Source organism: Electrophorus electricus, chromosome 11, assembly GCF_041902795.1.
Source record: "Electrophorus electricus isolate QZ-2024a chromosome 11, ASM4190279v1, whole genome shotgun sequence".
NCBI classification, from domain to species: domain Eukaryota; kingdom Metazoa; phylum Chordata; class Actinopteri; order Gymnotiformes; family Gymnotidae; genus Electrophorus; species Electrophorus electricus.
The window spans coordinates 9,181,312-9,209,233 of record NC_137507.1 but is presented as its reverse complement, the minus strand read 5'-3'; the positions used below and the strand labels follow the sequence as shown (position 1 = coordinate 9,209,233).

Sequence of the window (27,922 nt, the reverse complement as noted above, 5' to 3'; positions counted from 1 at the left end):
ATACTAATAGACTGTGGTATCTGTTTATTACATCAGTATTTTACCTCTTTAAAACATCAACAAGATCACAGCTTTCCTGACAAAACCAGACCTAGAGAAACCCATCCATGCTTTTGTCTCTAGCAGGGTTAAGTACTGTAACGGTCTCCTAACAGGACTCCCAGAGAGATAATCAAACAGCTTCTGTTGATTCAGGTGTTCAGACTCAACTTTTCTCTCCCACTTTTAATCCTTACACTGGCTACCAGTATGTTATATATATATATATATATATATATATATATATATATATATATATATATATATATATATATATATATATATATATATTACTGGTCTATAAATCCCTTAATGGTGTAGGGCCAGAATATTTGTGTTATGCACTGTGCAGAACTGTCAGATCAGTAGGAATTAATCCATTTGTTTAGTCTGGAGAGGCAGCGGTTAGCTATTATGCTGTTGTTAAATGCAACAAGGCTGGGTTGGGGTCAGTGTGGAATACTGCCGTGTGGTTAAGTGTTAATTAATGTGACTACCAGGCTGGGTTGGGGTCGGTGTGGAATACTGCAGCGGGCCTAAACGCGTTCATGGCCCTTTAACTCGCATTCCCATAATTCAGTGCGGGACAGCTCTTTCACACGTGTGTTTTGGAGCGGCGGTCCAGACGCTGTCAGAGTTAAACATGGAAAACGCACTCACCCTCGGAGAAGAGGAGGACTATAAGATCTTTCTCGCTTCCCATACGCCAGCTCTAAAGGCCGCCGGCATTCCTCCAATATACTGGAGGAGTTTGCACTATAAGCTTTCGAGAGAGGTAGGAAAGAGCAGTCCTCCCTGTACAGAGACTTGGCCAGCCAGCTCCCTAGTGGAGGGAACAGAGCGACAGCAAAAGCGTGGCGAATAGTTTCTTGATATGCGTGCATCAACATTTGTTAACATTGCACATACGTAATGGGCTACGTGGTGTGTGAGAGGCTGTTCGCTGAGAAGGCGTTGGCTGTCTGTCTCTCCTGTAGGTGTTTGATGCGGGGGAAGTGTTTGGAGTGATGCGCGAGGAGGAGGAGGAGGAGGAGGCGGCTTTGCAAAGCAGATCAAACCGCGATGCTGTTTCTTACAAAGTTATTGTCACCCGAGAGAGCGGGCTGCAGGCGTGCGATCCGGCCAGGTGAGGGCAGCAAAGTAACGTTTCTTTGTCAGGGTCAGCGCTGGAGTTCCCACTGTGGCCCCCCCGCCAGTACATAAACCCCTTACTTCAGTGAATAAAAGGACGAGGAGGTATTACACTGCCCTGTTACAAGGAGAAGACCAGCATATAAGCATACACTTGAGCACTTAAAAACCTAATGTAAATATAATATACGAAGTTTATAAAATATGACAGTTGATTGCGACAGTTGGTAAATGGATGAGCTGTATTTAACTTAAGCTCCTAAATAAATTGTAGAGTTTACTCATCCCTTAAAGGAGCAATAAGTAATTTTACCAATGATTCTAATTCACATTATGAAGCCGTAATTATACTGACACCTACTGGTGTGGATGTTTCAGGGCGTCTGTACCCGATCTATTTTAAACGGACAGGCTCTATAGAGCATAGGCTACATTCACACCACAAGCCTTTTTTTTTTTTTCTTCTCCATTTTAAAATAAAAATAATTTTCATAAATATTGCTTGCTACGGTTTTGGTGGTAAAAATAACTTTCAGCTCTTTTAAATAATCGCAGTTTGTTTGAGCAGGGTAAAGGTATGTCGGTTATATAGTACAGTTTAAAGTAGGATGAGTCTGTGTTAACTGTAGTGGAGTACACATTCTAAGCCTTAATAAGCAGGTGAAGTACTAACACCTGTGTGTGTGTGTGTGTGTGTGTGTGTGTCTTCACTGTGTTAGAACAATCCCATTAGCTTTTACATCACTTAGTCAGAGGCTTGTGTGCAGGAATAGATCAATCAAAAAGGCTAAGAAAATAATGAATATTAGGTCAAGTAATACAACATTAAATCAATCAGAAATGAACATCACTATGAACAAGGAAATCCTAGGAGTGCTTTACATCTCCATGTCTGCAAATCGGTGCAGAGTAGTGCAGTTACTCCTATGGTTGCAGCAATGTCAGTAATAGACAGTAATAAGTGATCAGGGACACTGCAGACAGATCCTTTGTTCCTTCTGCTATATATAGAGTGAGTTCAGCTAGAGGCTGTTGGACGTTGTCTGACAGGAGATGGAAACTACTGTCGTCTGGATGTCTGGGATTCTTTGTTACTGAATTTAAATGTGCCTAGTTATGTGGTTAATTTCACCTACCTCAGGCTACTTTTACATCTTCAATATCATTCACCTCCGATTTGCATGAAGCTCCACGTAACTCCACATTCATTTAAAGAACTGGAGCCATGTGGGAATTCTGCAGTGCACATTTCAGCAGACATTTGCAGCCCGAGTGCTGAACGCCCCACTAAGGATGTCCACCTCCCCTATTAGTCAAGGACAAGTCATCAAACTGAAGCACAGGGTAGCAGGGCAACCGGAATGAGAGGCTTTCAGAAGCTTCCCAACATCCCAACAGCTTCATCCCAAAACTCTAGTATTCTGATATCTGAACTAAAGCTTTACAGGATGTTTCTTAAAGATATTGAAATTGTTGTCACAGGATTTGTGTGTGGTGTTTTTACATTCATCATCATAATACCAAACATTCTCCCAAAACATGAGGCATATCGCTTCCTCAGGCCAGTTAGATTCCTGGCATCATATGTTAGAGCTTTTTTCCCTAGCTTCTTTTAGCCATCTCATCTGAGAAACATGGACGCAGAGAGAAACAAAGATCAGAATTTAAACACACTGAAGCTTCAAAGGGAAACTTAGTCACCCTGCTGTCTCTGAGCCTCTACGTTTCTTTGCAGTGTTTACCTCGTGGACCACGCATGGACGTATCGGGTGGAGAACGCCAGGCAGCAGCTGCAGGAGATCCCAGGTCTGCTGGGTCGCATGGCCGCTTTGATGGGCCTGCCATTCCACGGGGAGGTTCCTGACGCCGAAACGGTGGACCTGGTGCTCGACAACATGTGGAAATTCAACCAGACCTACCAGCTGTCACAGGGGGTATGCTGAATTCACACTGAGCACTGTGTAGATCCAGGCTGTAGGTCCAGGAGCTTAGAAAAGCAAGAAAAACAACGTTTTAAGTGTGTAAAGAACCAAAGCAGCCAAATGATAGAATCTTATAAATTACTAAACTTGCCAATAGGCAAATTAAACAAATTTAATACTTAGTTAGTTAAAATGAAAGTCTCCAAACAGCCATTAAAATAAATTAAATGAAACTATATTACTATAGTACTATATTGTACTATATATCATGTATTGGGTATTTTTATTTTCTACAACTGTTTTCTTGTTTTTAAATTTTCAGTAATTTCCCCGTTTCTGATATCCCTCTCTACTTACATGCTAATGAATCGGGTGTGTTTTAAATGCCTCGCTCCGCTGCTCTGGTCTGGTGATGGTGCTGCCATAGTCAGCCACAGTGCTCAGTAATGCATGTTCACCTAAAGCAACAGACTTGTCAAGTCGAGACCAGAATATAGATAGAGGATTTTTTTCTTAGACCAGGCTTGCTTCTTTTTAATTAAGTCGTTGTCCAAGATACTGGTACAAGACTGCCTAGCTATCATTTTAGAGCACCCTAGCAAATTTCTTCTCTGAATTAAATTTGGATCAGGTTACATCAGCCTGTAATTGGCAGATGTGAAGGCAGTAATTTTCCCAGATCAGACTGACCTTCTGTTCTAGCAGCATCACTATTTTGCATTCACCTGTACAGCAACAACACAAGGGATCAAACAGAGAAACGTCGATTTCAGAAGACCAAGGACCTTCTTCTCCACAGAGCAGGGCTAGATGCCCCCTGAGAGATGTCTGGTGGGTGTAGGAAACGTCAGGCAGCAACCAGTGCGTGTTGAAATCAAGCTTTATCCTCACAACAGGGCAGAGAAAGGGTCTTGTATGTCCTTACACTAGAGCTTGAAGCAGTGCTGAGGAAAGTGTGGAACCGATAAGTGACTGCACATGCTACACAATCAAGGAAATTGAAAAAAAATGGAGGGAAAAATGAACCAGAAAGTAATAACTTGGCAAGTAAATTATGTTCAGGTTTAATGTGTGTGTTTGTTTCTTTAATTCACTCTGATTAAAGTGCATATCGGAGTGTGGGAATCAATGTTTATTGTGGCTGATGTGTTTGATGCAGCAGCAGGTTCTGAGCAGAGGGTTGTTTTTTTTGGGATGTGTGTGTGTGTGTGTGTGTGTGTGTGTGTGTGGTGTCTCTTGCAGTCTGCAGAAGAGAAAGTGCCCGTCTGGTATATCATGGATGAGTTTGGCTCGCAGGTGCTGCACTCTTCTCGGCCGTCCTGCTGTATGGCCCCTTTATTCTACGCCCCTCAGCAGATAGCTTACACAGTGCTCTGGCCTCTTCAGGACTTGGAGCATGGAGGTACACACACATGCATGCACACACACACACACACACACATTTCAATTCAGCAATCCCTTTTCAGTGATTACCTGGGGGGAAACTTCAAAGGCGGGACAATTATATAATCACCGTTGAAAAAGTGTATAAATATTAAACTCCTGTGTACCTCTCAGACATTCTCAATGCAGGACTCAATGCTTGTTATCTTTAACTTGCAATAAAGGACAAGAGCAGATACTCTCTTTAACTAATTCTTGAATCTGCATCTTTATTTTCTATTTGAATGTATAACTTTGAAATCAGCTAACTGGGGGTTTAGGTATGACCCCCTTCTGACAAGATCAGTGAATGTTAACACCCCCTCCCAACCTCCCCTTAGTAGATTCTTTTCCCTTCTGACAAAAATTATTTATTGATTTTAGGCCACAAAGTTCATTTCCCCACCTTTTGTCATCCCTGGTATATAAACAATTAAATGTTTCAGTCTCATATGAAACAGACATCTACTCTGTTGTGGATTTACGGGCTTTAACAGACATCTACTCTGTTGTGGATTTACGGGCTTTAAGTTGTAAATTCAAATAGAAAATAAAGATGCAGACTCAAGAATTAGTTGAAGAGAGCATCTGCTCTCGTCCTTTTTGCAAGTTAAAGATGACAAGCATTTGAGGCATTTGTGGAGAGATGTGCCCTACACAGAGGGCTGCAGAGGCTTACCCAGAGTCCTTTGCAAAAGTCTGTAGAAGCCCCTACAGTGACCCCTGCTCTGTACACAGATCATTTTATAAAGATACAGAATCTCTCTAATCCTTTGTTTTATGTTATCAGCATTTCTAATTCAATGTTTAAACCTCTTTTCCTTTAAACACTGTTTTCATTACAGCTCTCTCTTTCTTTCTCTCTCGCTCTCTCTCTCTCACTCGCTCTCTCTCTCACACACACACACACACACACACACACACACACACACACACACACACACACAGACCCACTCCTCTCATGTTAGAACACTCAGGTCTGGTTGGTTGGGGGAGAAATGCAGGACATTTGTTCCTTTTAAACTTTATGGCCTAAAGTCAGTAAATCATTTTTGTCAAAAGGGGTTGGAATGTGCTGGGGGAGGGGTGGGGGGATTTGCTTATTTGCAGGTCTTTTACTGGGGTCACAGGTTCAAGTAGGAGAGGAGAGTGTGAAGGAAGCAGGCTGTTTTAAGACAGAAGCCTCTGGGTAAAAGCAGTCTTATTGTTATCACACTTAGGAAATAATTGCTATTTGATGCAGTTGTTATTATAAAAAAATGCATGAGATGTCATTGAGACAATGGCAGGCCACAGTTAAATTTAAAGCGGTTATAATAATAATCATTTTAAATGTTTCTTTTTTTTTTATGATGGTAACATGTGTTGGGCTGCAGTAAGGATGAACACCATTTCAAATGAACAGAGGGCACACACACACACAGCCCTAAAGTAGATAAGACCTCACGTACACAGGGAGAACCAGATATTAAATTGTTAATCCCAAAGCTCTATGGTTATAATTTATGGTGGAGGAGAGGGGTCTATAATTATAACTTGGGGTGGAGGAGAGGGGTCTGTGCTATTCATTTGGTGAAGTAAAATGATCCATTGCTACAACACCAGGCGCTCCCTGTCCTTGGTGGTACCAACACCAGGCGCTCCCTGTCCTTGGTGGTACCAACACCAGGCGCTCCCTGTCCTTGGTGGTACCAACACCAGGCGCTCCCTGTCCTTGGTGGTACCAACACCAGGCGCTCCCTGTCCTTGGTGGTACCAACACCAGGCGCTCCCTGTCCTTGGTGGTACCAACACCAGGCGCTCCCTGTCCTTGGTGGTACCAACACCAGGCGCTCCCTGTCCTTGGTGGTACCAACACCAGGCGCTCCCTGTCCTACCAGGTGATCTATGGGGGCCTTATGTGGTCTTTATCAGCCTATGTTTCTCCACCTCCCCTCTTTCTTAAGCATGAAAGTGAGAATGTGAACCAGGGGTCGTTTTTTTCCTCATGGCAACGTGGTTCCTAAATCCTTCTGTTTGCCGGTATTATAGTTTTAAATCCAAATAGGAATAAAGCTGCAGACTCATGAATGAGATGAAGAGAATAGCTGGTCTCGTCCGGTATTGCAGGTTAAAGATAACTTTGTTTGAGACGCCCTCTCAGAATGACTGAAGGGCATACAAGAATTCAATTTCAGTTGCATTCCAAGCTTTGAAGTTTCCACCATTTATATTCAAATCTTTCATCCCACAAATTAAAATCCAGTATCAAGTTTACCATTATCTTCAAACACAGGGCTTCTCCCTTTCTTTAAAGAATGACATCATCTCATACTGATTCAAGTTATTTTTCCCGCATCACGCTGTGCCTGGTACACCTACGGTGGCCTTCAGAGGCCATTAAACTGTGGTCTATGTTTCCTACACAGATCACAGTACAAAATAATGGCTAACTCGTCACTCATGCCATCACCCATGAAGTACTTGACCAGTACCATCTGCTGGGCCATAGCTACTCCCGTTTTCTCCCATAGCCATGACATGCTGCCTCACGCCTGCAGTACTGTATTGTACAAATGCCCTTTGTCAGAACTTCACTCCCATACATGTGGCACTACTGATGCTGGCACTACCACACACACTAGCACTTGTGTCTTGTACATAATCTGTCTATTGTTTGCATATTGTCTCCTGTCTGTATGTTGTCTATATTGTTACCAACAGTCGGAACCAAATTCCTGGTGAGTGTGAGCATATCCGACCCATAAACCCGATTCTGTTTCCAGCTTTGATTTTGAAATGGTGTGAAAGAGGCCCACCTATTTTTTGCTTTATTTCTTGAGCAAAATGATAGAAGCATTGAACACTGTTAACACAACTTCAGAAGTTGTGATTTGAAACACTTTTTTCATGGTGGCTAACAGTCCTCAGCTCCATTTATTTCTCCCGTTCTCCATTACCTCCAGATGAGGTGACCAGGGATTACACTTATGGGGAGCCTGATTCACTGGTGAGGAAATGTCGACTCTTGCCCTGGCTGCCTGCCGACCTGGAAGCAGTAAGCGATGAGACTCCGGAGCCCCCTGACCTGTATTATGAGGTAATAAAGTGCTTATTTGATAGAACATTAGGGAGGTTCTGTCCTTAAAAGTTCTTTCAGTAGCTATGAAGCATTTTTGTGCATTTAAGGAAGATTTGAATTTCCTAGGAAAAGCAATATCTTTTCAGGGTGGGATACAAAAAAAAAAAAGCTAGATTTTAATAATTGCTTGAAATTATCCTTCAGTGTTTTTTATAAAGTATGGTGGGGGGGGGGGGGGGAAAGGAAAGCATGCCAGTCCGTTGATGTTTAATGACAGTTGTATGGGACACAGGTGTTTATACCTGCAGTCACGCTTCACTGAGAGAAATTGTCAATTACATTGTGTTCATCAAAATGAATCATTAACCTTCCTTGGAGTACTCGCAGGTTCAGCTTAGGTAATGATGCACATACACCTAGCCTTCTAGATGCAGACTACCAACACACTGGTGTAAGGGCTCCCCAGGAGGAACTCGTATATTTACAAAAACTAATAATAAACATTTTTTAAAAGGGCCTCAGTTCTGTCTCTTTCAGTGGGGCCCCACTGGTATAGACATCAGTAGTCAAATGAAGTGTGTGCGCTGCATGTAGGCCAAACGTGTTGGCTCTGGGTGTGGCGGTTAAAGCTGTCAGTTAGAGCTGATGGTTTTGTTTGCCTGTGGCGAGGGTCTCGAGCTCATCAAGCAGTCTGTGTTCATTTTAAAACAAGGACGCCTTGTCGGTTCTAATTTCAATCTCTTCTTTGTTGCATATTGAGAGATTAACTCTGCAGACGTACAAGAACAAGTACATTAAATAAATAATAAATAAATGAAATATAAAATAATAAAATATGCAATTCTAAAAAAAATGTTTAAAAGTTCCCAATAATCCCAGTAAAGCAAGGCATTGGACAGGGCCCTGGCTTTTTAAGTTTTTTCTATTGGTCAGACCTTATTCAAAATATATGCAAAAAATATAAGCAGGTATTTTTTGCATTAAGCAAAATCATTGTTGACCAGTGTAATTATTAAATTTTTGAGGGTCTTTGATTCTGGTTAAAATTTGATTTGGTTCTGTTTTTTTTCAGTTACTACATTATTTACATTTACACTCCCATTTCCAATTTCCCTTTTGCTCTGTAGACCATATTACACGAGAACAAAGAGAAACTCCCTGCCAACATCCCGGCCTGCACAGCGCCAGCGGGCAAAGTTCTGAAGTGAGTGCTGCTGTTAACATACTCAGACATACTCAGTGAGTAACGAAGACTGAAGGCATTGTGAGAGTGACCGGCACTCTCCAAAGAGGAGGATGGTGTGATGGAGTCCATCACTGAGGAAGGTTAGACGGGAGCTCTGGCTGCTGTCAGGGAGCTGCATTTTGGTCGGGTGGTCAGAGCTCACATTTACCTCCTGTCAGCCCTGGGTTCATGTCCTGGGTGTGGTGCATGCCTTCAGCCTTTAGTCTCCAACACACACACACACACACACACACACACACACACAGACATATACATACAGTGCATATGTGTGTGTGTGTGTGTGTGTGTGTGTGTGTGTGTGTGTGTGTGTGTGCGCGTGCGTGTGCCTGTGAGAGACAGAAAGAGAGAGACCTGAGACTACTGTGTGTGTGTGTGTGTGTGTGTGTGTGTGTGTGTCAGAGAGAGAGAGAGAGAGAGAGAGAGAGAGAGAGAGACCTGAAGACTACTGTGTGTGTGTGTGTGTCAGAGAGAGAGAGAGACCTGAAGACTAGTGTGTGTGTGTGTTGGAGAGAAACCTGAGACTGCAGAGTGATTGTGTGTGTGTGTGTATATTTGTTTTCATATGAGACTGAAAACCTTTATTTATTTGTTTTATTGTTCCTCAGAGAATTCTTGCAATGATTTCCTAGTCGAGCACCCTGTTGTAACTCAAATGTTGTTGTAAATGACCCCGCGCGAGGGCCAGGCTCTGTGGCAGGAGTTGGTTATATTGCTGCAGTCTGGTTGGTTGGGATATGGTTAGTTTTTAATTTCTTGACCTAAAGATCCTTAAATCAACTTAGAATGTGTAGAATCTCCCAAAGGAGAGGTGTGTAAGGGTTGTGATCTGTTATCATTAATTCATTTTGTCAGAATGTATGGATTCTACCAAAGGGGAGGGGGAGACCCCTCCGGTTGGTTGGTCTGGTTGATTGGGGGGAAGCAGGACAATGGTGCACATGTTTTGCCATGATTTTTCCCACCATATCTCTCTGCTAGACAAAAACTGTCCCTTTTCATTTACTTATGTTCTGCACTGTATAGACCCACAAAACTGATGAGTATTGTTGATCGCTGTTGCAAAAAGGTTCACTTGGAATTTTTTCCATAGTGTTATGTATATACTGTAACCTACTGTGATGCGTGTTGTAGAACTTTTGGAGCCAGAGGTTATGTGAAATATCAGATATACACCACTTGCAAGTAAAGTACACGTATTTCTGCAGAAAGACTCATGTGCAGAGTTTCTTCTGATAGGAGAGGAGCCCTGAGACTCCTCTCTCTTCCTGTTATAGTCCCTCACACACACACACACACACACACACACACACACACACACACACACACACACACACACACACACACACACACACACACTACTATGTTGAAATTGCACTTCCTCAGTCCCGCACACCAGACTTTTTCATTGCGCAATCATGAATAACAACACGTTTGCATTAGTTGCATTAGTCATTAGTCGTTGCATTAGCTAAAGCTTAATATATCTCAGCTTCGTCTAGACCAGTCATATGCTTTCTTGACGGCCTGTGCTACTTATGATAGGAATAGACAGTACAGAAAACCGATGCTACATAGGCCCTTGCATAGATGTTCTTTTCCATCTCGGGTTCACAGTCTCTAAATGTTAAATTTCATCAGAATGCAATTTTGCGCTTGTTTTATAGTTCTGTGTTTTGTATGTGTGTTACAGGGTGTACACGGAGACAAAGCAGGTTTTCGACCATTTGAAGCATCCATGCTTCCAGTTCACTGAAAATGAAGATGAGGCTGACATACTCTGGATGTATTCTCATATTCGTGACTACAGGTGTTTACTGTGGGGAAAGGTTTTAATCTCAACTGATTCCTATTTTGGTTTCACATATTAATGTATTCAGAGTGTACTCGGGACTGGCTGCATAAACATTTATCAAGAATTGGCAACCCAACTACATGACTGAATATAGTTCAGTATTAAGGATTAGGATCAGTATTAAGACAGCCAGCAAGAAATGCTTATGTAAGCTGTTTATTTTATTGTATGCATGCCTAAAGCATGCTAAAAAGCATGCTAGTAAAGGTGATATGGATCCTTGTACATATCCATCAAAAGACAGGATGCCCGAAACGTAAGTCTGTGTGTGTGTGTGTGTGTGTGTGTGTGTGTGTGTGTGTGTGTGTGTGTGTGTGTGCGTGTGTGTGCGTGTGTGCGTGTGTGTGTGTGCGTGCGTGTGTACGTTTTTGTGTGCGTGTGGTTTGGCAGCCTGGCTCCCCAGTCACAGATTGGTGACAGCCTTTGCACACTCAAGTGTGGACTTTGGCAATCATTTTGCCTATAATACACACACACACACACACACACGCACAGTGCTCTGTAATGTTACAAAGTGCATTTGATTTATGTATAGTTTGCCAGTATGTATTTTGCTCACTTAATCTTTAGCATTACAGTGCCTTAGAAAGCCAAACAAATATAGCAGTTATGTCAGCCATTGTTAATTCAAATTGTGTCAAACATGAACAGATGATGGATCACGTTTCTTCTTTCGCCACAGTGGGTCTTCCCAGTGTACAATTGTGTACAGTGTACAGGCTACACTGGGAGAGCGTCTAAGTCTTAATTAGCATTGTCAGACCTCCTCAGCATCCATGCTACTAACTGGAATACAATAGCCCATTATATTTGCTTTGTGCAAAATTATGCTTTATTTCCCTCATTATTACACATAACTTAATTTATCTGTGGTTTGATTTCTTTGCATGTGTGGATTGGATGGGTTGTTACCGACATCTGATGAGAATGTCATTTCAATAGCACCTTTAGAAATATATTTACTTAGAAAATTGGTGACGTGTTCAATGCTTATTTCACCCGCTGTATAGAGCTCTGTAATGAGCAGAAGGGCACTTTTGCTATTCAGCCCAGTCAGGCAGAAAGAAAGACATTCCTGTATTCTCATACTTGTAAATATAGAAAACCAAAATATTTACTTCAGGAAAGAATGTGTAAAAGTAAATAGATGCACACAAGAGAATGTCCTTGATGATTGATGCATTGATCTGCCATTTAGGAAACTGAGCATGGAACGACCTCACATCCTGCTCAACCAATTCCCCTGTGAGACAGTTCTGACCACGAAGGACTGCCTAGCATCGGTGTCCCGCAGAGCCAGGCTGGGTCAGGGGCCTCCGTGGCTTCCTAGGACCTTTAACCTCCAAACAGAGCTTCCACAGTTCATCAGGCATTACCAGCAGAGACAGGAGAGGTGAGCTCCCCGCGTTATGATCAGTTCCGGGGCACAGGCGGTGGCATCTGTCTTTAACCCTCTTCAGTGAGGACGACCTTTACTGCGTGTTCGTAGGTGTCACACAAGCATGGATGATTTGAAGTGCATTTGAGTGCAAAAGCAAAGGAACAGTCTTAACATCGAAACATAAAATATATTCACCACAGTTGAAGTGTATTATAGGTTTATGATTTTATGATTATAATAGTAAACTGGGGCAGTAGATAGGATTCCTCTACAAGGAACTGATGTCTGCAATCTATGTAACTATAGCTGGTTCTTCACTCTAGTTAGTGAATATTTAAATATTTACATTATGTAATGCTATCTGAAGAGCTGAGCTTCAAAGAGAGATTTCTCCCAACCTCACTCCCCAGTGTGCTAGCTCTGCCAAAGTTCTGCTCATCTCCACTCTCACATTCCTCCCCAAACCCTCTCCCACCACTCAGGCATCCTTCAATCTTATCTTGACCAAGAACAGTTTGCCACCACTGACCAATCAAAAGTAAGCACATGCTAGCACCCGCCCCCCAATAGAAAACAGCCACAGGAACTCTTTTGTGGTATACGATTGATTTACAGTCCTGTATTACACCTGAGAGTTTGTGATGGGGTAACAAAACTCACCATTGTGACGTGCACACCTGTGATCTCAGTAGGAGTACATGAGAATGAGACTTCACAGACCAGAGTTTGTCCTACAACAGGACAAAAAAAGATTACCATATAAGGTAAAAATTATAGTTTGGACTGTCAGGGAAAAAATGCCATTTAAAGACTATAAAATGAAGACTATAAAATGAACCAATCAGTGAAATATATGGTATGTTTTACCATAGTTTAGAAGGCTGAAACATAAAAGAAGAATCTTGCTCAGAGAGACATCTACCAGAGTCTTCACTTTGGAGGAACTCTCATCAGGGTGCTGACAGCAAAAAATAGATTTGATTCAACTGAAACAGAATTTCCGTGATGGTAGCAAAAGAGAAGTAACATGCGTGATAATTATGAGAAATTACGGTGCAGTATGTTGGTAGTCCTGATTAGCAAGAGCTTTATGGGCATTTTCTGTGATATTTAATTGGTGACAGTCATCACCAGGTTACCCATTGAGGAATCCGATGAGTGAATTAACAAATCAGATGATTGAAATTTACAGAAATTTGGTCCGCAAGTATTAACCTAAGATATGAATCGCAGGAAAACGGTAGCCTTCGGTGAGCAGGTTCATCAGGACTCCAACCCACAAATCACTGCTGTTACAATTTGCAACATTCACTAAACAAACCCAGATTTTTCTGATCATCACCACATTATTCATCATGTACAACAAGGGTAAAATATGCAATATGAGAGAATTTAATTCAGTGTTGTGGAATCATGCAACTTTTGCGCCTACTGCTGTGTACATCATCATTCTCAGATATGTTGCTAACTGAAAGGCATTGATTAATATTTAGAATGGGTTCTTATTGGGTTTTCTTATGACTACTGGATTCTTTGTTAACCACGAACAATCCATAATTGACCTATGATTGTGACTTTTGTGTTTTATTGCAAGCTTTTTTCAAAAAGGATTCTCACACACAGTGATACAGAGCCTAGAATGAAAAGGGAGTCTTGGACTAAGATATTTATACACAATAAGAAACAAAGAAAAAGGTTATTCTGAGCAAAAGGTTGACAGATGTGACTGTTCTTAGGATTTAAATGAACATTGCCAAATATCTTGGTACTACCTTGACTCAGACCTCAGACAAAAGCAAGTCATACATTTTCTGAACAGTAGATGTTTACAGTCTACAAAACAGTATCAGAAAATTCCATCACCCATTCATCCCCTCCACAACTTCCTCTGGTGCCTGTTCAAAGCTTTAGTTCTGAGGAAGCTCTTCCAGTTTGTGGTGACAGGATCCATAGTGGCTAAATGAATGTCGTCACTCCGCTCACTGGTCGATGCATCTGATGAGTTACGATGCATGAATTTAAAGTTACCAGCAAAATATATGACTAAGCAAATGTAGAGGCTCAACACTGAACTCCATTGACATTGTAAATGATCAGATAATGAGATGAGAGCAGTTCTGTTTCTAATGTTTGCTGATGACTGTTGGTTCCCAGAGGAGAAGATAACCACTGGATCTGTAAGCCTTGGAACCTGGCCCGGGCTTTGGATACACACATCACCAGCAACCTCGACTACATCATCCGACAGAGAGAGAGCACCCCGAAGGTACACACACACACACATACACACTTGCACATTAGCAGGTAATTAGATAAAACTCTCATTTAAATTTTATGGTAATTATTACAATTATTAGAATATTATTTGTGGGTGGGTTTGCTATAATTACAATTATAGTGACGCAGCTAATCAGAAATATGCTTGTTCTGTCATTGTAATGTTGCAAGTTCAAGAATGCCATGAGCACATTTTGCCACAAGTAGATTTCTGGCACTGCTTTGCATATTTCCCTTGCTGACTCAGGCCAGGTTGTTTTGGTACTGCTGTCATAAACAGTTTTAGCCGTCGGAAACGATATATGGGAGTCGTGGGGGGAAATGCTTCCCAGAGGATTCTCCATCTGCTGTCCAACTTTAGTCTGAAGGACATGCAAGGAAGGCAGAGTGGTGTTTTGGGAAGATCTGCTGGAGAGACTGTATCTCGCAGCTGGCCTGGGAGTGTCTAGGTGTCGCACTGGAGGACTTGGAATCTGTTCCAGGGAAGAGAAATGTCTGGGCTGATGTTCTGGGCCCTGTGACCCAGGATGGAATGGAATGAGATTAATTTATATATTCATCCAACACTAGCATATTGGGTTGTTGTTTTTTTTGCCACAAGAGGTGGCGCCTAATACCATTTTTTGCCCCATATATTTCACATGCCTTGTGAATTGGGGCATGGTGACCCTTCCGAGGTTACTAGATGTATGAGACTCCAGCTGTTATTTCCTGTCTTTCCTTAAATGACAAGTTTGCAATGGCGACGCAAGAGGCTGTCTGGTATCTTGGAGAAATATGCTCGAGTTCAGAAAAGAAACCAAACAACGGGGGACGGGCTGATGATTAGAGTATGTTCCAGACAAGCCCGTCAGACTGTAGAAAACATCACCATGCACAGACATAGCAGTGAAACCCTTCTAAGGTCAGCGCGCCCATACTGGCCCCGAAATGAACTCTGTGTAGGCCTGGAGGCGGCTGCAGCAGAGACGGTGCTCCTGCGGGCCTTGCTTTGAGCGTGCAGGGCATGAAGATCACCCGGTACGCTGAGCAGAGTACGTTATGCATCGCTGGTTGCTAGACAGATAGAGCATCAGTTTGCAGAGGGCTGGGCTTGCCTAAGCCTGCCTGTACCTGCAGTCTCATTTATTCACTTTGAGCTTGGACTTGATTTTTTTTCACGTTTCTTTTTTTTTTACAAACAATAGTTTAATCCGTATTAATACAACTCCTCCCTCCAATCCCCCTATCCATCTTATCTTCTTGTAATCTGGAGGAATCATTTGTCTGTATTGTGATTAGTCCCCAAAGTAATTGTATGGTCTCTGCTGTCACTAGTGTGATTACAACTGTACTGTCTGCTGTAACTAGGTTATCTTGTCTTAAAAGATACAGACCAATGAAATCACCTAATATAGTTTCATATAACTGATTCATGGAAGATTACCAGTAAACATAATTAGAAGTGGTTAACTATTTTCTTGGTAATAGGAGTGATGTTACTGAATGTTGATCAAATAAAAATTATTATTTAGTTATTTAAGAGTTATTTGGTAGAACTTAAACCTGTAGTAAGAGAAATATAAGATGACTACTTCTGTTAGAGTGCCAAATATGGGCTGAACCAGCTAGAGGTGGCTGTCTTTGTTTAGATACTGAACTGTGCTGTCATAATACAGAATTTGCATCTTTTCTGTTAGGCTGTCTATATATACTTGTCTAACTCTAAAATAAAGGGCATATTATTATTCTCAGAATTTATTCTTGCTCCTGTTTCTCATTCTGAGAAACATGCCCCAGGGGTCCTGAGGAAGGACCACCAGACCAGGCGAGGCAAACAGTGGGACCAGAGGGCACAGGTTAAGAAAACTGGAAGTTTCCTTACAATTTCCCTATGCAGTGTGGTACTATGGATTTATGGAGATAAAGAAAATAATAGTAGATCTAATGAATAAATCAGAACTCTAGGAAAATTTGTTATGAAGGGATGAATTTCAAGACATAGGAGTTCCATTGGTTTAATGTAATTTAATATCTGCTGAGAGTCTGAGGCATGGATTTAAATGTGCACGATTAACAGAGCCTGGGATAGTCATGATGATTCAAATTAATTCTAGTCTGGTCTACACCATGAGTGTGACGTTCAGAGGCAAAGCAGGATGCGGGGGCGAGCCGTGTCTAACACAACGAAACATTTTATTACACACATGGATGACAACGTGGTTAGCAAGCTAACCTGGTTCAGACAACGACAAAACTTGTATGTAGACACAGGACTTATATACATACACACTAACGACACACAATAAGGAGCAGGTGTGAAACACAAGGAGGGCGTGGTCATGCCGACGAACACACGCGCGCACACACAGGGAGAGGGGCCATACCGTGACGATGAGAGTTCGCAGTTGAGAGGGTGCGACGGAACGCAGAGGGCCATTATCCTCTGGCCAAGCCATAAAACCTCGTGGTGTCTCAGAGTTCCTCCTGATAGTGGTGTACATGGCAGACAGGATGTCACCAGGGGGAGGGAGACATTCACTTTACTTTAAGTAAACAACCGTTCCTAATCCAACAAAAGCGAAGTCAGCGATCCACTGGTGGGGTGGGAGAGTTCCAGTATTACCTTGTCTGTGGCAAAATAATCTGAACATGGATCATAAACTTTTCTACTTTATAAGTTGTGATGGAAATTATTATTCGATCATGTATTATCATGTGATTCATATATAATCATGTTAATCCTTTTATTATATAATCCTATATGAATAGTTTAGTCTGCATACTCTGTCTGTATATTGTGTGAACAAAACGACTGCTGAATCAGCTGCTTCGTGATCTTGCATGTGTCGTGCGACTAATGCTGATAAAGAGGAACTAGCAAACTGTGTCCGTCCTGGTGGAACAGAGCAACCCGGTATATGAAAGAGTGTTTATCGCGATAAGGAGCAGGAAATGGGTAAACAGGATGATAGAACATCTCTTCCGGGATGTGATGTTTAGATATAAGGACCAGAGTCAGTCTACCCCTTTAGAGCTTTCGCTTTAGAGCATTAGCTCTCACACAGCTGTGTTTTGTATGTCCTATTTTCTTTATTAAATTACTCTCTTAATCACGTCTGACTTGCTGTTTATTCAAAATTCCACCACAAAGTATATAATATAATGCATTTCTAACTTTTGAATGTAGATGAAAAGGGATCGCAGAATTGAGGTGTGTGTGCGTGTCCGTGTTCGTGTTCGTTCATGCGGCCTTGGGTCCCAGAGAATGGAGCTGTACCCGTCACTATCAGGAAGAGATGTCAACACATTCCAAGACCTAAGGAGAGGCCAATAAAACCTAATAGATTTATCATGTGCTAAGCTGTACCACACTCACTACATGTCAAAGAGCAGTGATAGGACAGTGGAGACAACACCAAGGTCAGTCTAGCCACAAAAAACTAATCCCACATTTTAGCAGACCACTTTCTGTGAAAATCGTGCCATGCCTCCCATACAGGCCAGATGAATGCAGAGCTCTTCATATTGTTCACTGGTTCCCCTTCATGCAGGTTTTCACCACTGTGTTCTGTACCTCTTTGTGCCTTCCCTCCAAATTCACTTACTCAGATTCCAGGTTTTGAGGAACATTCTTGTCCAGGCACTATATAGGTTTGAAAGATGGGGAAAGACACTGCGTAATAATGAGAGGATCAGGAATGTTTCAGAAATCAAGGTCACCTCACTATGAATATAATAGCCAAGAATTTTAAGCTGACTGAAGAGCAGAGCATGTACCTGTTACAGAATACACACCCAAAGTCATCAGCTTGCTGATCTCCAAACTGAGCACATCCATATGTACCATAAATGACATATTTCAAATATGGAAGCTTCCAGGAATGCCAGCTTCCAGGAATTGTGGTTTAAGTGGTGAACTTCCTCTGACAGGAGGTGGCACGTTCTGGACATGATCTATTACACATTTACCTCTTCCCCCAAAAAAACCAAATATCCTTGACGCTGGTTCTTGCAGAAAACTGTAAGAACCACATGTCTTCTGGTCAGTACTAATGCGTGTTCAGATATGACCACAGAAACTCGTGACACTTTCGTCACAATCTGACCAATGGTACTTGAAATGAAAGTGTCTTTTAGCCAGAAAAGATGAACGTTATTATTAGTCATAAGTTATGACTACTTATAAGCCAACGGTGATCTCTTTAAAGCGATATCTTTCTAGCTCTGTCTATATAAACTTCCACAGTAGAGGTGTTGATTTTTTTTTTTATTAATTGGAATTTTGAGGTTCAGTGTTTTAAAATAAAATGGCGCAACACCAGTTATCAAAGTGCTGTTTGTAATCCAGATGAGTCTGATGACTTTTAAGGGGGCTGAATACTGTATCTGAATTTCTGTGTGTTTGTGTGTGTGTGTGTGTGTGTGTGTGTGTGTGTGTGTGTGTGTGTGTGTGTGTGTGCACGTGTGTGTGTATGCACGTGTGGATGTGCCTGCGTGCCTGTTTGTACCTTATTTGTCAGGTGGTCTGTAAGTACTTGGAGGATCCTGTGTTGTTTGACCGAGAGGAGATTGGCCTGGTGAAGTTTGACATCCGCTACATGGTGCTGCTACGCTCGGTGCAGCCGCTGTGCCTCTACGCCTACCACGTGTTCTGGCTACGCTTTGCCAACAGGTGGCACTTGCACACGAACACCCGCCTGATCTACAGGCTGCACATTTGGATTGGATTAGAACATCCAAACCATTCTCAAAGTATTTGAGTTTCAGTGAAAGTATATGTATTTTACTTTAACCCAAACTCTCAGTTTGCACATAATACATAAACATTCCTGATATTGTTAGCCTGTTTCAAGACGTCCAGGATCTCCTAGTTGAAAGAACATGAGCATCATCTGTGATCTGTCATGTAGTGTGCATGCCTCTATGTCAGCAGAACAACACGTCCCAGCATGTATTTAAATGTCACTTAGTTTGAGCAGAAAAGCAAGTCTGAGATTTCGAGTCATGTGTCGAGTTTGCTTTAGGATCCATTCACACAGATGAGCTTGTTCTCTCTGCCGTGAATCAGAAGGCTTTGCTGATTGTAAATGGGCTTTGCTTACGTTCTCCCACCCGGCGTGTCCAGCTCCATCTCAGTTGTCCCTGTGCTCCCTCCAGGCCTTTCTCTCTCGATCTTTTCGATGATTACCAAAAGCACTTCACCGTGATGAACTACGCTGAAGGCGCTCAGCTGAAGCAGGTGAGTGAGAGCCTCACAGAGCTGAGGCTGTCAGTGGGGTCAAAGCCTGGCCGTGGGGGACTGCAGCCGTGACCTTTGGAGATCTTAGCTCATGTTTGCTATGCTGTAGTCAAATTAGGCATCATTTTTCCTTTGGAAAAAACAGACAAAAGTGCCCAGGATCAACTGAACCCTCTGGTGCCCTGGTCTGAATAGGTCACATTTATTTGTGAGATGGATAGAAAGGGACCAAGTCTTCAAATCATTTTTAATTGCATTGTTAGTCACATGGTCTTTTGACACTTTAGTGCTTTTTTTTTTGCTTTTTTTTAAAATAATCTTTTTAATATTCATATTGACTGATATTGTGAGACTGATTATTGTCTCAGGTCTGTTTGGAATTTCAATGCCTCTATAGGAACATTATTAACATTGTCACTAGTCCGCTCAGATTATCAGGATGTCGTACAGTGCACCTGTGTTAGGGCCAGATGAATAAAAAAGCAGCCACCTCAAAGGTAGCAGTTTTGTAAGGTGTAATATGGCACTTTTTGTCTTCTTCCCCTTTCTCCATCTGAGGCGTGTTGTATCCCATCGACACACGCAGTCTTATTTTTTTAAACGCCGCCAATCACTTCTCACTAGACCTTAGATTGTGGATTATTCATTAATGTTGATGGCACTAATAGGTTTCTGTGGTACTAAGACTTTTTTTTCTGGTTCATAAAGGTGCACTATGATGAGTTCATTCCCATGTTTGAAAAGCAGTACCCACAGTATCCATGGAAACAGGTGGAGGTAAGACTTTTAGTATGTTTTACACCACAAGAAAACAATGATTTTGTCATGGAATGGATTTTCATGTAAACAGAGAGAGGGCTTGAGTTGCCAACAAAAGAATCATTAATGGATGATTTTTACTCTGTTCACAGGTCAGTTCATAAGAAACACAGAATCTCTCCCATTCTAAGCTTTTACCACTTAGGTTTTACATTATTATTATTATTGTTGTTATTATTTCTATTGCAGTTTTAACCCTTTCTGCTTGCAGTCATTTTGCCTTCATCTGCTATGATCTGCAATCAGGCTATAGAATTTGAAGCAAAAATACAGCTTGGATCTCTCCCACTTTGGGACAGGAACGTTCTCAAAACGTCTGGAAACGTCACTGGTCAGAGAGGGCTTGTTTGACTTTGCACAGTATGCTGAGGTCTTCCAGTGTAGAGGTGGCCCTCCGCGCATCAGAATCTCAGCTCTTCCCTGAGGCTCTGTGCTTCAGCCTCCCTCATCAGTTACTTTCATGTAAATCCTACCACAAAAAAAACCAATTGCTTTGACTTTATTCTTGCCAAAAACAATTTTAATGTCATGTATATGTAAATTTTATTATAATCAATTTGCTATGTTTGTTACTTATTAATTTACTATTCACTATATTAGTTATGAACCTATGAATATATTAAGAATTATTCAGAAATTCATATAGACTCCTCATGGTTTCTGTCAGGCCAATAGTTAACTAAACATCGGCATCGGTCACCCAGACACAGCCCCTGCTTTTATCAGTAAACACAGACAGCAGTGGGCACCTGGTCGGTCATCCACTATACAAAGCTCAGAGCCCAGCTCAGCATGTCTGCTTGTGCTTACACGGGTTAAGCTCGGTTGTGGCTCCTTTTGAGGTTCTCAGATGTTAAAAACCCTCCACATTCATTTATTTCTTTCACCAGTTTGAGGTATTTTCTTGTTTTTGGAGCAGTTGGAGAGAAGAGGCCACCCTGGATTCAGAATGGTGGTTTATTTTGCCATGCTGAGGGGGATGTCCAGGATGGTAGAGAAAGCCATCCTGAGGAAGTCTTTTATGCTTCTCCCAACCCTCCTTCCCCCAGGAGAGTGTCACCCTCCAAGGACGGCCTGTTCTTATTTCCCCATCCCTTAGTGAAGTGTCATCTCTCCAGTTATAGCCGTCTCTATTACCTTCTCACCCCTTGGCATCTCCGCCCTCTTTGTGTGGGGAAAAAATCGCCATTGTTTCTTAATATCTGCTTTGGTCATTATTTACGATCCAAGACTGAGCCTGTATGAGTGTGTGACTGCATTTCAGTGGGTTCAGTGAGTGTGTGTGTGTGTGTGTGTGTGTGTGTGTGTGTGTGACTGCATGTGTACTGGTGTGGGTGGATGTGTGTGTATGAATGGATATATATTGGGGTAGGTGTGTATGTTTTGGGTGAATGTGTAACAAACCTACTGTGTTGTTTCCCCAATGTATCGCTTTGAGCTTGCATCTCCCCTGGACGTCTGTCCTATGTACATTCAGACGAGCTCACTAAGGGTATGAAAACAGTGCCGGCAAAAGAACAAAAATGAAAAGTCAAGTGGCTTGAAAAGGCAAGACCCACCCACCCGCCAAAAATAAAGAAATAAGCACGCGCTTTGACATAGCTGGTTAATCACCCAGACTATATAGTCTGCTTCTGACTATATCCGGAGTAGTTTCAGGATGCGTTTCATGCATCCTGAATGCAGAGTTAATTATTTGCAACATGGTACAATACACAGCTCTGGACACAGTTCATCACTGATGATCGAGACAGAATGGCTTGATTTGATGTATTGATTATCCCCTACTCACTGGCAGAAAGCTCCTGTTCCAGGGTCAGTGCCCAAGGATGACATCCCATTCCTCACTGAGTCACATTCTTCTAGCCAGGTTCTTAGTTTTGACACAAACTTGTAAGAGAGCTATCAAATCAAATCCAAACCTGGGGGGAGGGGGACACAGTATATCTGAAGAAAATAACATGGAAGTTAAATAAAATTTCAGAATTCCCTTTTCCGATGTCCTGAAGTAAACATGGCAGTGTGTTCCCAGTCTACATATAGCCACACATGACATGATACCCTTGTTGGTTAACTGTGCGTGATTATGAGGGAGAACAAACATTTACTCGTCCCACCTTCTGAGACGAGGAGATAGTAACTATATGCTAAGGACATTTTCCCAGTGCTATCGAAGCCCTGGCATTAAGACACAGAATTAAAGGGTGATTTAACAGTTAAATCAGGGTCTTTGGGAGGGAGGGATTTAATCATCTGCTTCTCAGCTCCACACACTGCTCTGACTTCATCTACTTAAACGTTCCAGTGCTGCTGGCGTAAGAGCATCCACTGTACGATCAGACGTTATTTATAATAGAATCCACCGCTTAATTAATTTTTCTTGATTTTAAGCGATCGTTTTCTTTTCTCCTTTTTAAAACTGCAGTGTATTTATCCCAAATTCTGGCCAGGCCAGAACAATGAGAGAGTCAGCCATCGGGGTGATAGAGGAAATGTAGAAGAAGATCTTTACTGAACACCAATAAGGCTCATGATAAATGAGCTACCTTGAGGATGGTTGAAAACCTTAGGTCTGGGGTTCTTCCTGGAAAGTACCATCCTCCAAACATAGAGCTCATTTTTTGCTGCACTTTAATGAGCACTGAATCAGAGCACAGGGCTGAGTGTGGTGCAGTCTCTGCAAGTGCCAATCATTTCTATTCCACTCTTGATGGGGCCCAAGGTTGGAGACATCTTGTAATAGAAATAAAACCAGTTAGAGCAGCTTTAATATAGTTCTTTGGTGTGTGTGTGTGTGTGTGTGTGTTGACCAGAGGGATATCTTCAAGGCATTCTCTGAGCTTTTCCAGGCAGCTTCATCCAGGCCTGCCCCATATGGAATCTGTCCTTACCCTTCCTCCAGAGCAATATACGCCATTGACCTCATGCTGAAATGGGAGAAAAGTGAAGAAGGTACGTGCTCCTCCTCTCCCACCACCCCACGCCATGTCCTATTTGACTTCATCTTTGACTGGGAGAACACACAGCAAAGCCAGGGGCTGGACAGGTGTATGATGAGGCCTGTGCATGATTCAGGCTTCTCTTAAGTACAGGCGAAGCATTTTCTACAATGTCTCACAGGAGCCATGTGCCTAATTCCTTTTATAACCTTCAAAAAAGAGAGTGAGAGATCTGTTGCTGTTTCACAATGCTGCAGCACCTCAACAGGTATTTCTAGATCAGGGATCCATTGGCATGTTGCCTTAAAACAACATGGACGTACAGTCTCTCTGTCATCAGACTTGCAGCGGTTGGTGGGGGATTTTTCCACCAGCGGTTGGTGGAGGACTTTTTCCACCAGCGGTTGGTGGAGGACTTTTTCCACCAGCGGTTGGTGGAGGACTTTTTCCACCAGCGGTTGGTGGAGGACTTTTTCCACCAGCGGTTGGTGGAGGACTTTTTCCACCAGCGGTTGGTGGGGGACTTTTTCCACCAGCGGTTGGTGGGGGACTTTTTCCACCAGCGGTTGGTGGGGGACTTTTTCCACCAGCAGTTGGTGGGGGACTTTTTCCACCAGCGGTTGGTGGGGGACTTTTTCCACCAGTGTCTTTTGCTGTTGCCCCTTCAGGTGAGCGTGTGATGCAACCTCAGATCCTAGAGGTGAATTTCAATCCGGACTGCGCCCGTGCCTGCCTCTACCACCCCAGCTTCTACGACCACATGTTCCAGACGCTGTTCCTTGACCAGGCGCACCAGTGTCCAGTCACCCAGATCATATAATTCAGTCTGTATTTCACTGGCCACTGAAAGATAAGTGATGCAAAGACAATAAACTTGACATGGTGGTTCAGAATGACTTTTTTGTCTACAAAAGCAAAAATCATGCAGAGATTTAAAAACGGCATCCAAGAGGGAGATTGATGTTCTTTTTTCTCCTCAACCTTTCACAACATATCAGGTTTCCACCTCTAATAACAAACTTGCAGTTCTACATAAGCAAGGGCACATGTCTGTCTGTCTTGCTGATGAAGTCCATGCAGTTAAATTTCACCTGATTTGCATGGAAATGGAGGAGACACATGATTATAACCTTATTTAATGCAGAATTAACAAATTTCTATCTATCTTGGTGGAAGATGAAAGTGTTTCTGTGTCTAAAAAGAAATAGTGAGTCAAGGGAAATGAGTTTACAGAGTGACCTTGAAGAATTTACATTACAGAAGAGTGAACACTCCATGAACTTGCACTCCAATATGAACACACAATAGTGTTCCTTCTGATGGCATATATGATAATTACTTTGCTTGCTTATAAACTGTTTTTATTGGTTAATTGTTTCCTATTATTAACATAATTACCCTCTAACAAACTACAGTACAGATGGCAGCATTCCACATAGATACATGTCCATATTATATTGTCATTGATAAATTAGCTTCTTTCTTTCATCACGGCAGAACATCTGTATATCCATTCAATACAATTAGATTCAATACAAGGTAGATACAAGGAGAACCAACCAAACAGCTATATGAAATCAGATCAGATCCATGTCAGACCCATGTCTTTGGGTGGAGTCAATTCAGACCCATGTCAGACTCATGTCTTTGGGTGGAGTCAGATCTTCATTTCGTCCATTTTGGCCAATTATGTCAACTTCATGTACTAGGCTTTTCACACCTGCCTGTCTTGCTAGATGCAGAGAAAGAAACTCTCATAATTTTGACTCACACATACAGAGAATTACTAAAGGAAACCTGTGACTGTACAAACACATAATAGATGAGGAAGTGGTAACCATGTTGTAGCATTATTAACAATTGTTAGTGTGTTTATTACACTCTTCAGCACAAGACATTTAAATGAACTATAACCTAATCATTTCAGAACTGCTTTCGTACAAAATTTGGTTCTAACGCAAATCCAACATACCCAGTTCAGCCCACTAATATCTTCAAGCATTTTTAATTACCTACATCATGAGAATCTCCTTTCCATGCATTTTTGATTCAGGATTTGCAACTCTGGTGATAATGGTGTTTTTCCCGTAGTAGTGTAAAAAAGAGGACTAGTAAAAGATAAAAGGGGGGGATAGTGATTGGTTCATGGTACCTCCCCTAGTGATAAGAGTATGGATAAAAGACCCCAGGCTTAATGGAATCAGTTATTCTCCAGGCAACTCATTATATTGTGTGCCTTTGATGGTATTTATGATGGTGGTGTTTTTATAACTTCAAAGTTATAAAATCAAATAAAGATGCATACTCAAGAATTAGTCCAAGAGAGTTTGAGCTCGTCCTTTATTCCAGGTTAAAGATAACAAGCATTTGAGGCCTCTGGAGAATGTCTCGGGGTAATTTCCTTAACCCGGGCTCTCTGGTCTGGTTGTCCTTCCTCAGGGCCCTGCGACACGTTTCTCAGAATGAGTGACACTGACTCCAAGATGCGAAGAAGCCCACACACTTTATTCAGAGATACATGAGTATATATAGATGGCCAAGCAGATTAGTAAGTGGAAATATGTAATTGTCAGCAAGTGCAACATGTTCAGACGTACAGTATCAAAAATTAGACGGCCATCTGTCAGTAGATCAAACCAAATTTGACATAGTCGTTCATCTTTCTAAGAATAGACATGCTAACGTTCAGAGGACAAACCTTTAACACAGCTAGATAGAAAGGACTGTACTGTACGGATAAAGGAGTCACACTGTAGGAAATTCTAACACAGGAGTTTAATTTTTATACACTTTTCCTGCCTTTTTTACATATTGATCTTTGAATTTTCCACCATTATGTCCAAATCATGCATTATTTATCTATGTAAATTGATATTCGGTACTTATACCAGTTAGAGCTTGGTACCATTATATCCAAACGAGGGAATATCTTTTTGTTTAAAGGAATATGATCTCACATGCCCACCAACTATTGTACCACATGCTAAATGTTGCTAGGCCAAACCAGAATAATCCGCTTTGCTCCTGCTCAGTGGCCTTGAAGCGCTCTGCACTGTGACCCTACATACCCACAGAAACATGATGCATCTTTATGCACTCACAGTCTTGCACTGCTCTATGCCTGTTAGAGACCCTTAAAGGGTTTAGGTCTCTGTGCCAGACCTGGGACAGAGGCCAGACATCATGGAACCTACCGAAAGAAACACTGTTATTGTGATGAGCACCAGCTGGTTTGAATGATGCCATTGTTTTTTTGTTTTTTTGTTTTTTTTTTAAGTCACAGTTTACGGTTGGCGATAATGGTAGCAGATTGGATAATTGCATTTTGATTTATTTTGGACATAATGGTGGAAACCTTGGAAAGTACTGTGTATTAAAAAAAATGATTGTGTATCTGTCCTTGAAGAAAGTCTATAAAGATCAAGCCCTCCTGGGACTGTTAGACATATTCTGGGCTATGCCTTGTTTGTATGTTACACTGAGCTGAAAATAAACACAGGGCCTGCTATTCTCTTCAATTAATTCTTGAGTCTGCATCTTTATTTTCCTTTTTGACTGTGCTTAATAATATTACTGGATTTGGAAAAAAAATCAAGGAACCAGGCGTGTGAGATGGCCTCTGTTTCAGTCTTTGTAAGGGAGTTCACCCTGGTATTCTTGGCCTGTTTTACACTGCACTGGAACGGATAACACAAGCACTGCCAGTCTCTGAAAGAAGCCGTAACCCACTCGTTTGTGACTAGGCAGAACTGAAAAAGGAAACACTGCATGTCTCTTTAGTGGCCAACTGGTTAAGTCTTCTTAAAATACCTACGTGAAGACCTAAAGTTTATGTCTGAAGGTTCTTCTTTGGAGATGGTTTATGCTGAGAAAACACATGCTCCCCAGCCGTGAGCACTAAAACCTCACATTGCGTGTGGTTGATCAAGGCTAAAGAACACTTAACACGCACCACATATTCAGTGATCAGCTTCTCCTAGATGCTGTGTCTCATTGCATACCACATGAAGTATCTAACAAAGATAATGACTTTTCTTATCAACACTTTACTTACAGTGGTGGCCAAATTCTTTGATTTGCCAGTACTGTAATTTTAAATACATACAGCAAATGAAGATGCAGACTTGAGAATAAGATGAAGAGAATAGCGGGTCCCATGTGTCTTTTTCAGAGGTTAAAGTTATAACACTTTACCGAGACACCTTCCAGAGAATGTATGAAGAATAGAGAAGAGTTCAATTTTTATAGTTTTCTTTTACATCCCAGCCTTTGAAATCACCACCATAATATCCAAACCAATCATTAATATTTCGCAAAACTGAAGTCCAATATTGTGCAAGTTGGAGCTTGTTAGCATTATCTTCCAATGAAGTACCCCCTTTAAAATAATGCCCTCATCTCACACCACCTAGTACCTGTACCTTTCATAGACGCCTTTACTCTGTTCACAAGTCACTTCATAAGGAACACAGAATCTCTTCCATTCTAAGCTTTCACCACTTAGGTTTTATATAATCAATGTTTCTAATTCAATGTTTAGCCCAAACATTCTTTTTATTACTTCATTACTTAGAAGACGGGCACATATTTCTAAGATTTCCTACCCTTATGC

General features: G+C 41.8%; 1 protein-coding gene and 1 long non-coding RNA gene across 2 annotated transcripts; one reads left to right on the top strand and one right to left on the bottom strand.

Annotated features, from left to right (window-relative positions):
- The first annotated feature begins 633 nt into the window (after nt 1–633).
- Nucleotides 634–25,625, top strand: ttll12 (tubulin tyrosine ligase-like family, member 12). Its single transcript, XM_027020552.3, has 14 exons — nt 634–814; nt 1,017–1,165; nt 2,906–3,104; nt 4,335–4,494; nt 7,460–7,593; nt 8,703–8,779; nt 10,512–10,628; nt 11,872–12,066; nt 14,209–14,320; nt 18,834–18,985; nt 19,471–19,552; nt 20,261–20,329; nt 23,185–23,323; nt 23,979–25,625. The coding sequence occupies exons 1-14, from the start codon at nt 683–685 to the stop codon at nt 24,128–24,130; spliced, it is 1,869 nt and encodes a 622-aa protein (XP_026876353.2). The 5' UTR covers nt 634–682; the 3' UTR covers nt 24,131–25,625.
- On the bottom strand, nt 12,021–16,791 carry LOC113583919 (uncharacterized). The gene is made up of 4 exons (XR_004776340.2): nt 16,698–16,791; nt 12,922–13,012; nt 12,715–12,785; nt 12,021–12,148 (listed from the first exon to the last, which is right to left on the bottom strand). It is a non-coding gene; the product is annotated as an uncharacterized LOC113583919 (long non-coding RNA).
- Nucleotides 25,626–27,922: the final 2,297 nt, after the last annotated feature.

Coding starts and splice junctions, on each gene's coding strand:
- ttll12 (XM_027020552.3), top strand. CDS start 683: ATGGAAAACGCACTCACCCTCGGAGAAGAGGAGGACTATAAGATCTTT. Junction 4,495..7,459: donor TCAGGACTTGGAGCATGGAG/GTACACACACAT, acceptor CATTACCTCCAG/ATGAGGTGACCAGGGATTAC. Junction 12,067..14,208: donor TACCAGCAGAGACAGGAGAG/GTGAGCTCCCCG, acceptor GTTGGTTCCCAG/AGGAGAAGATAACCACTGGA.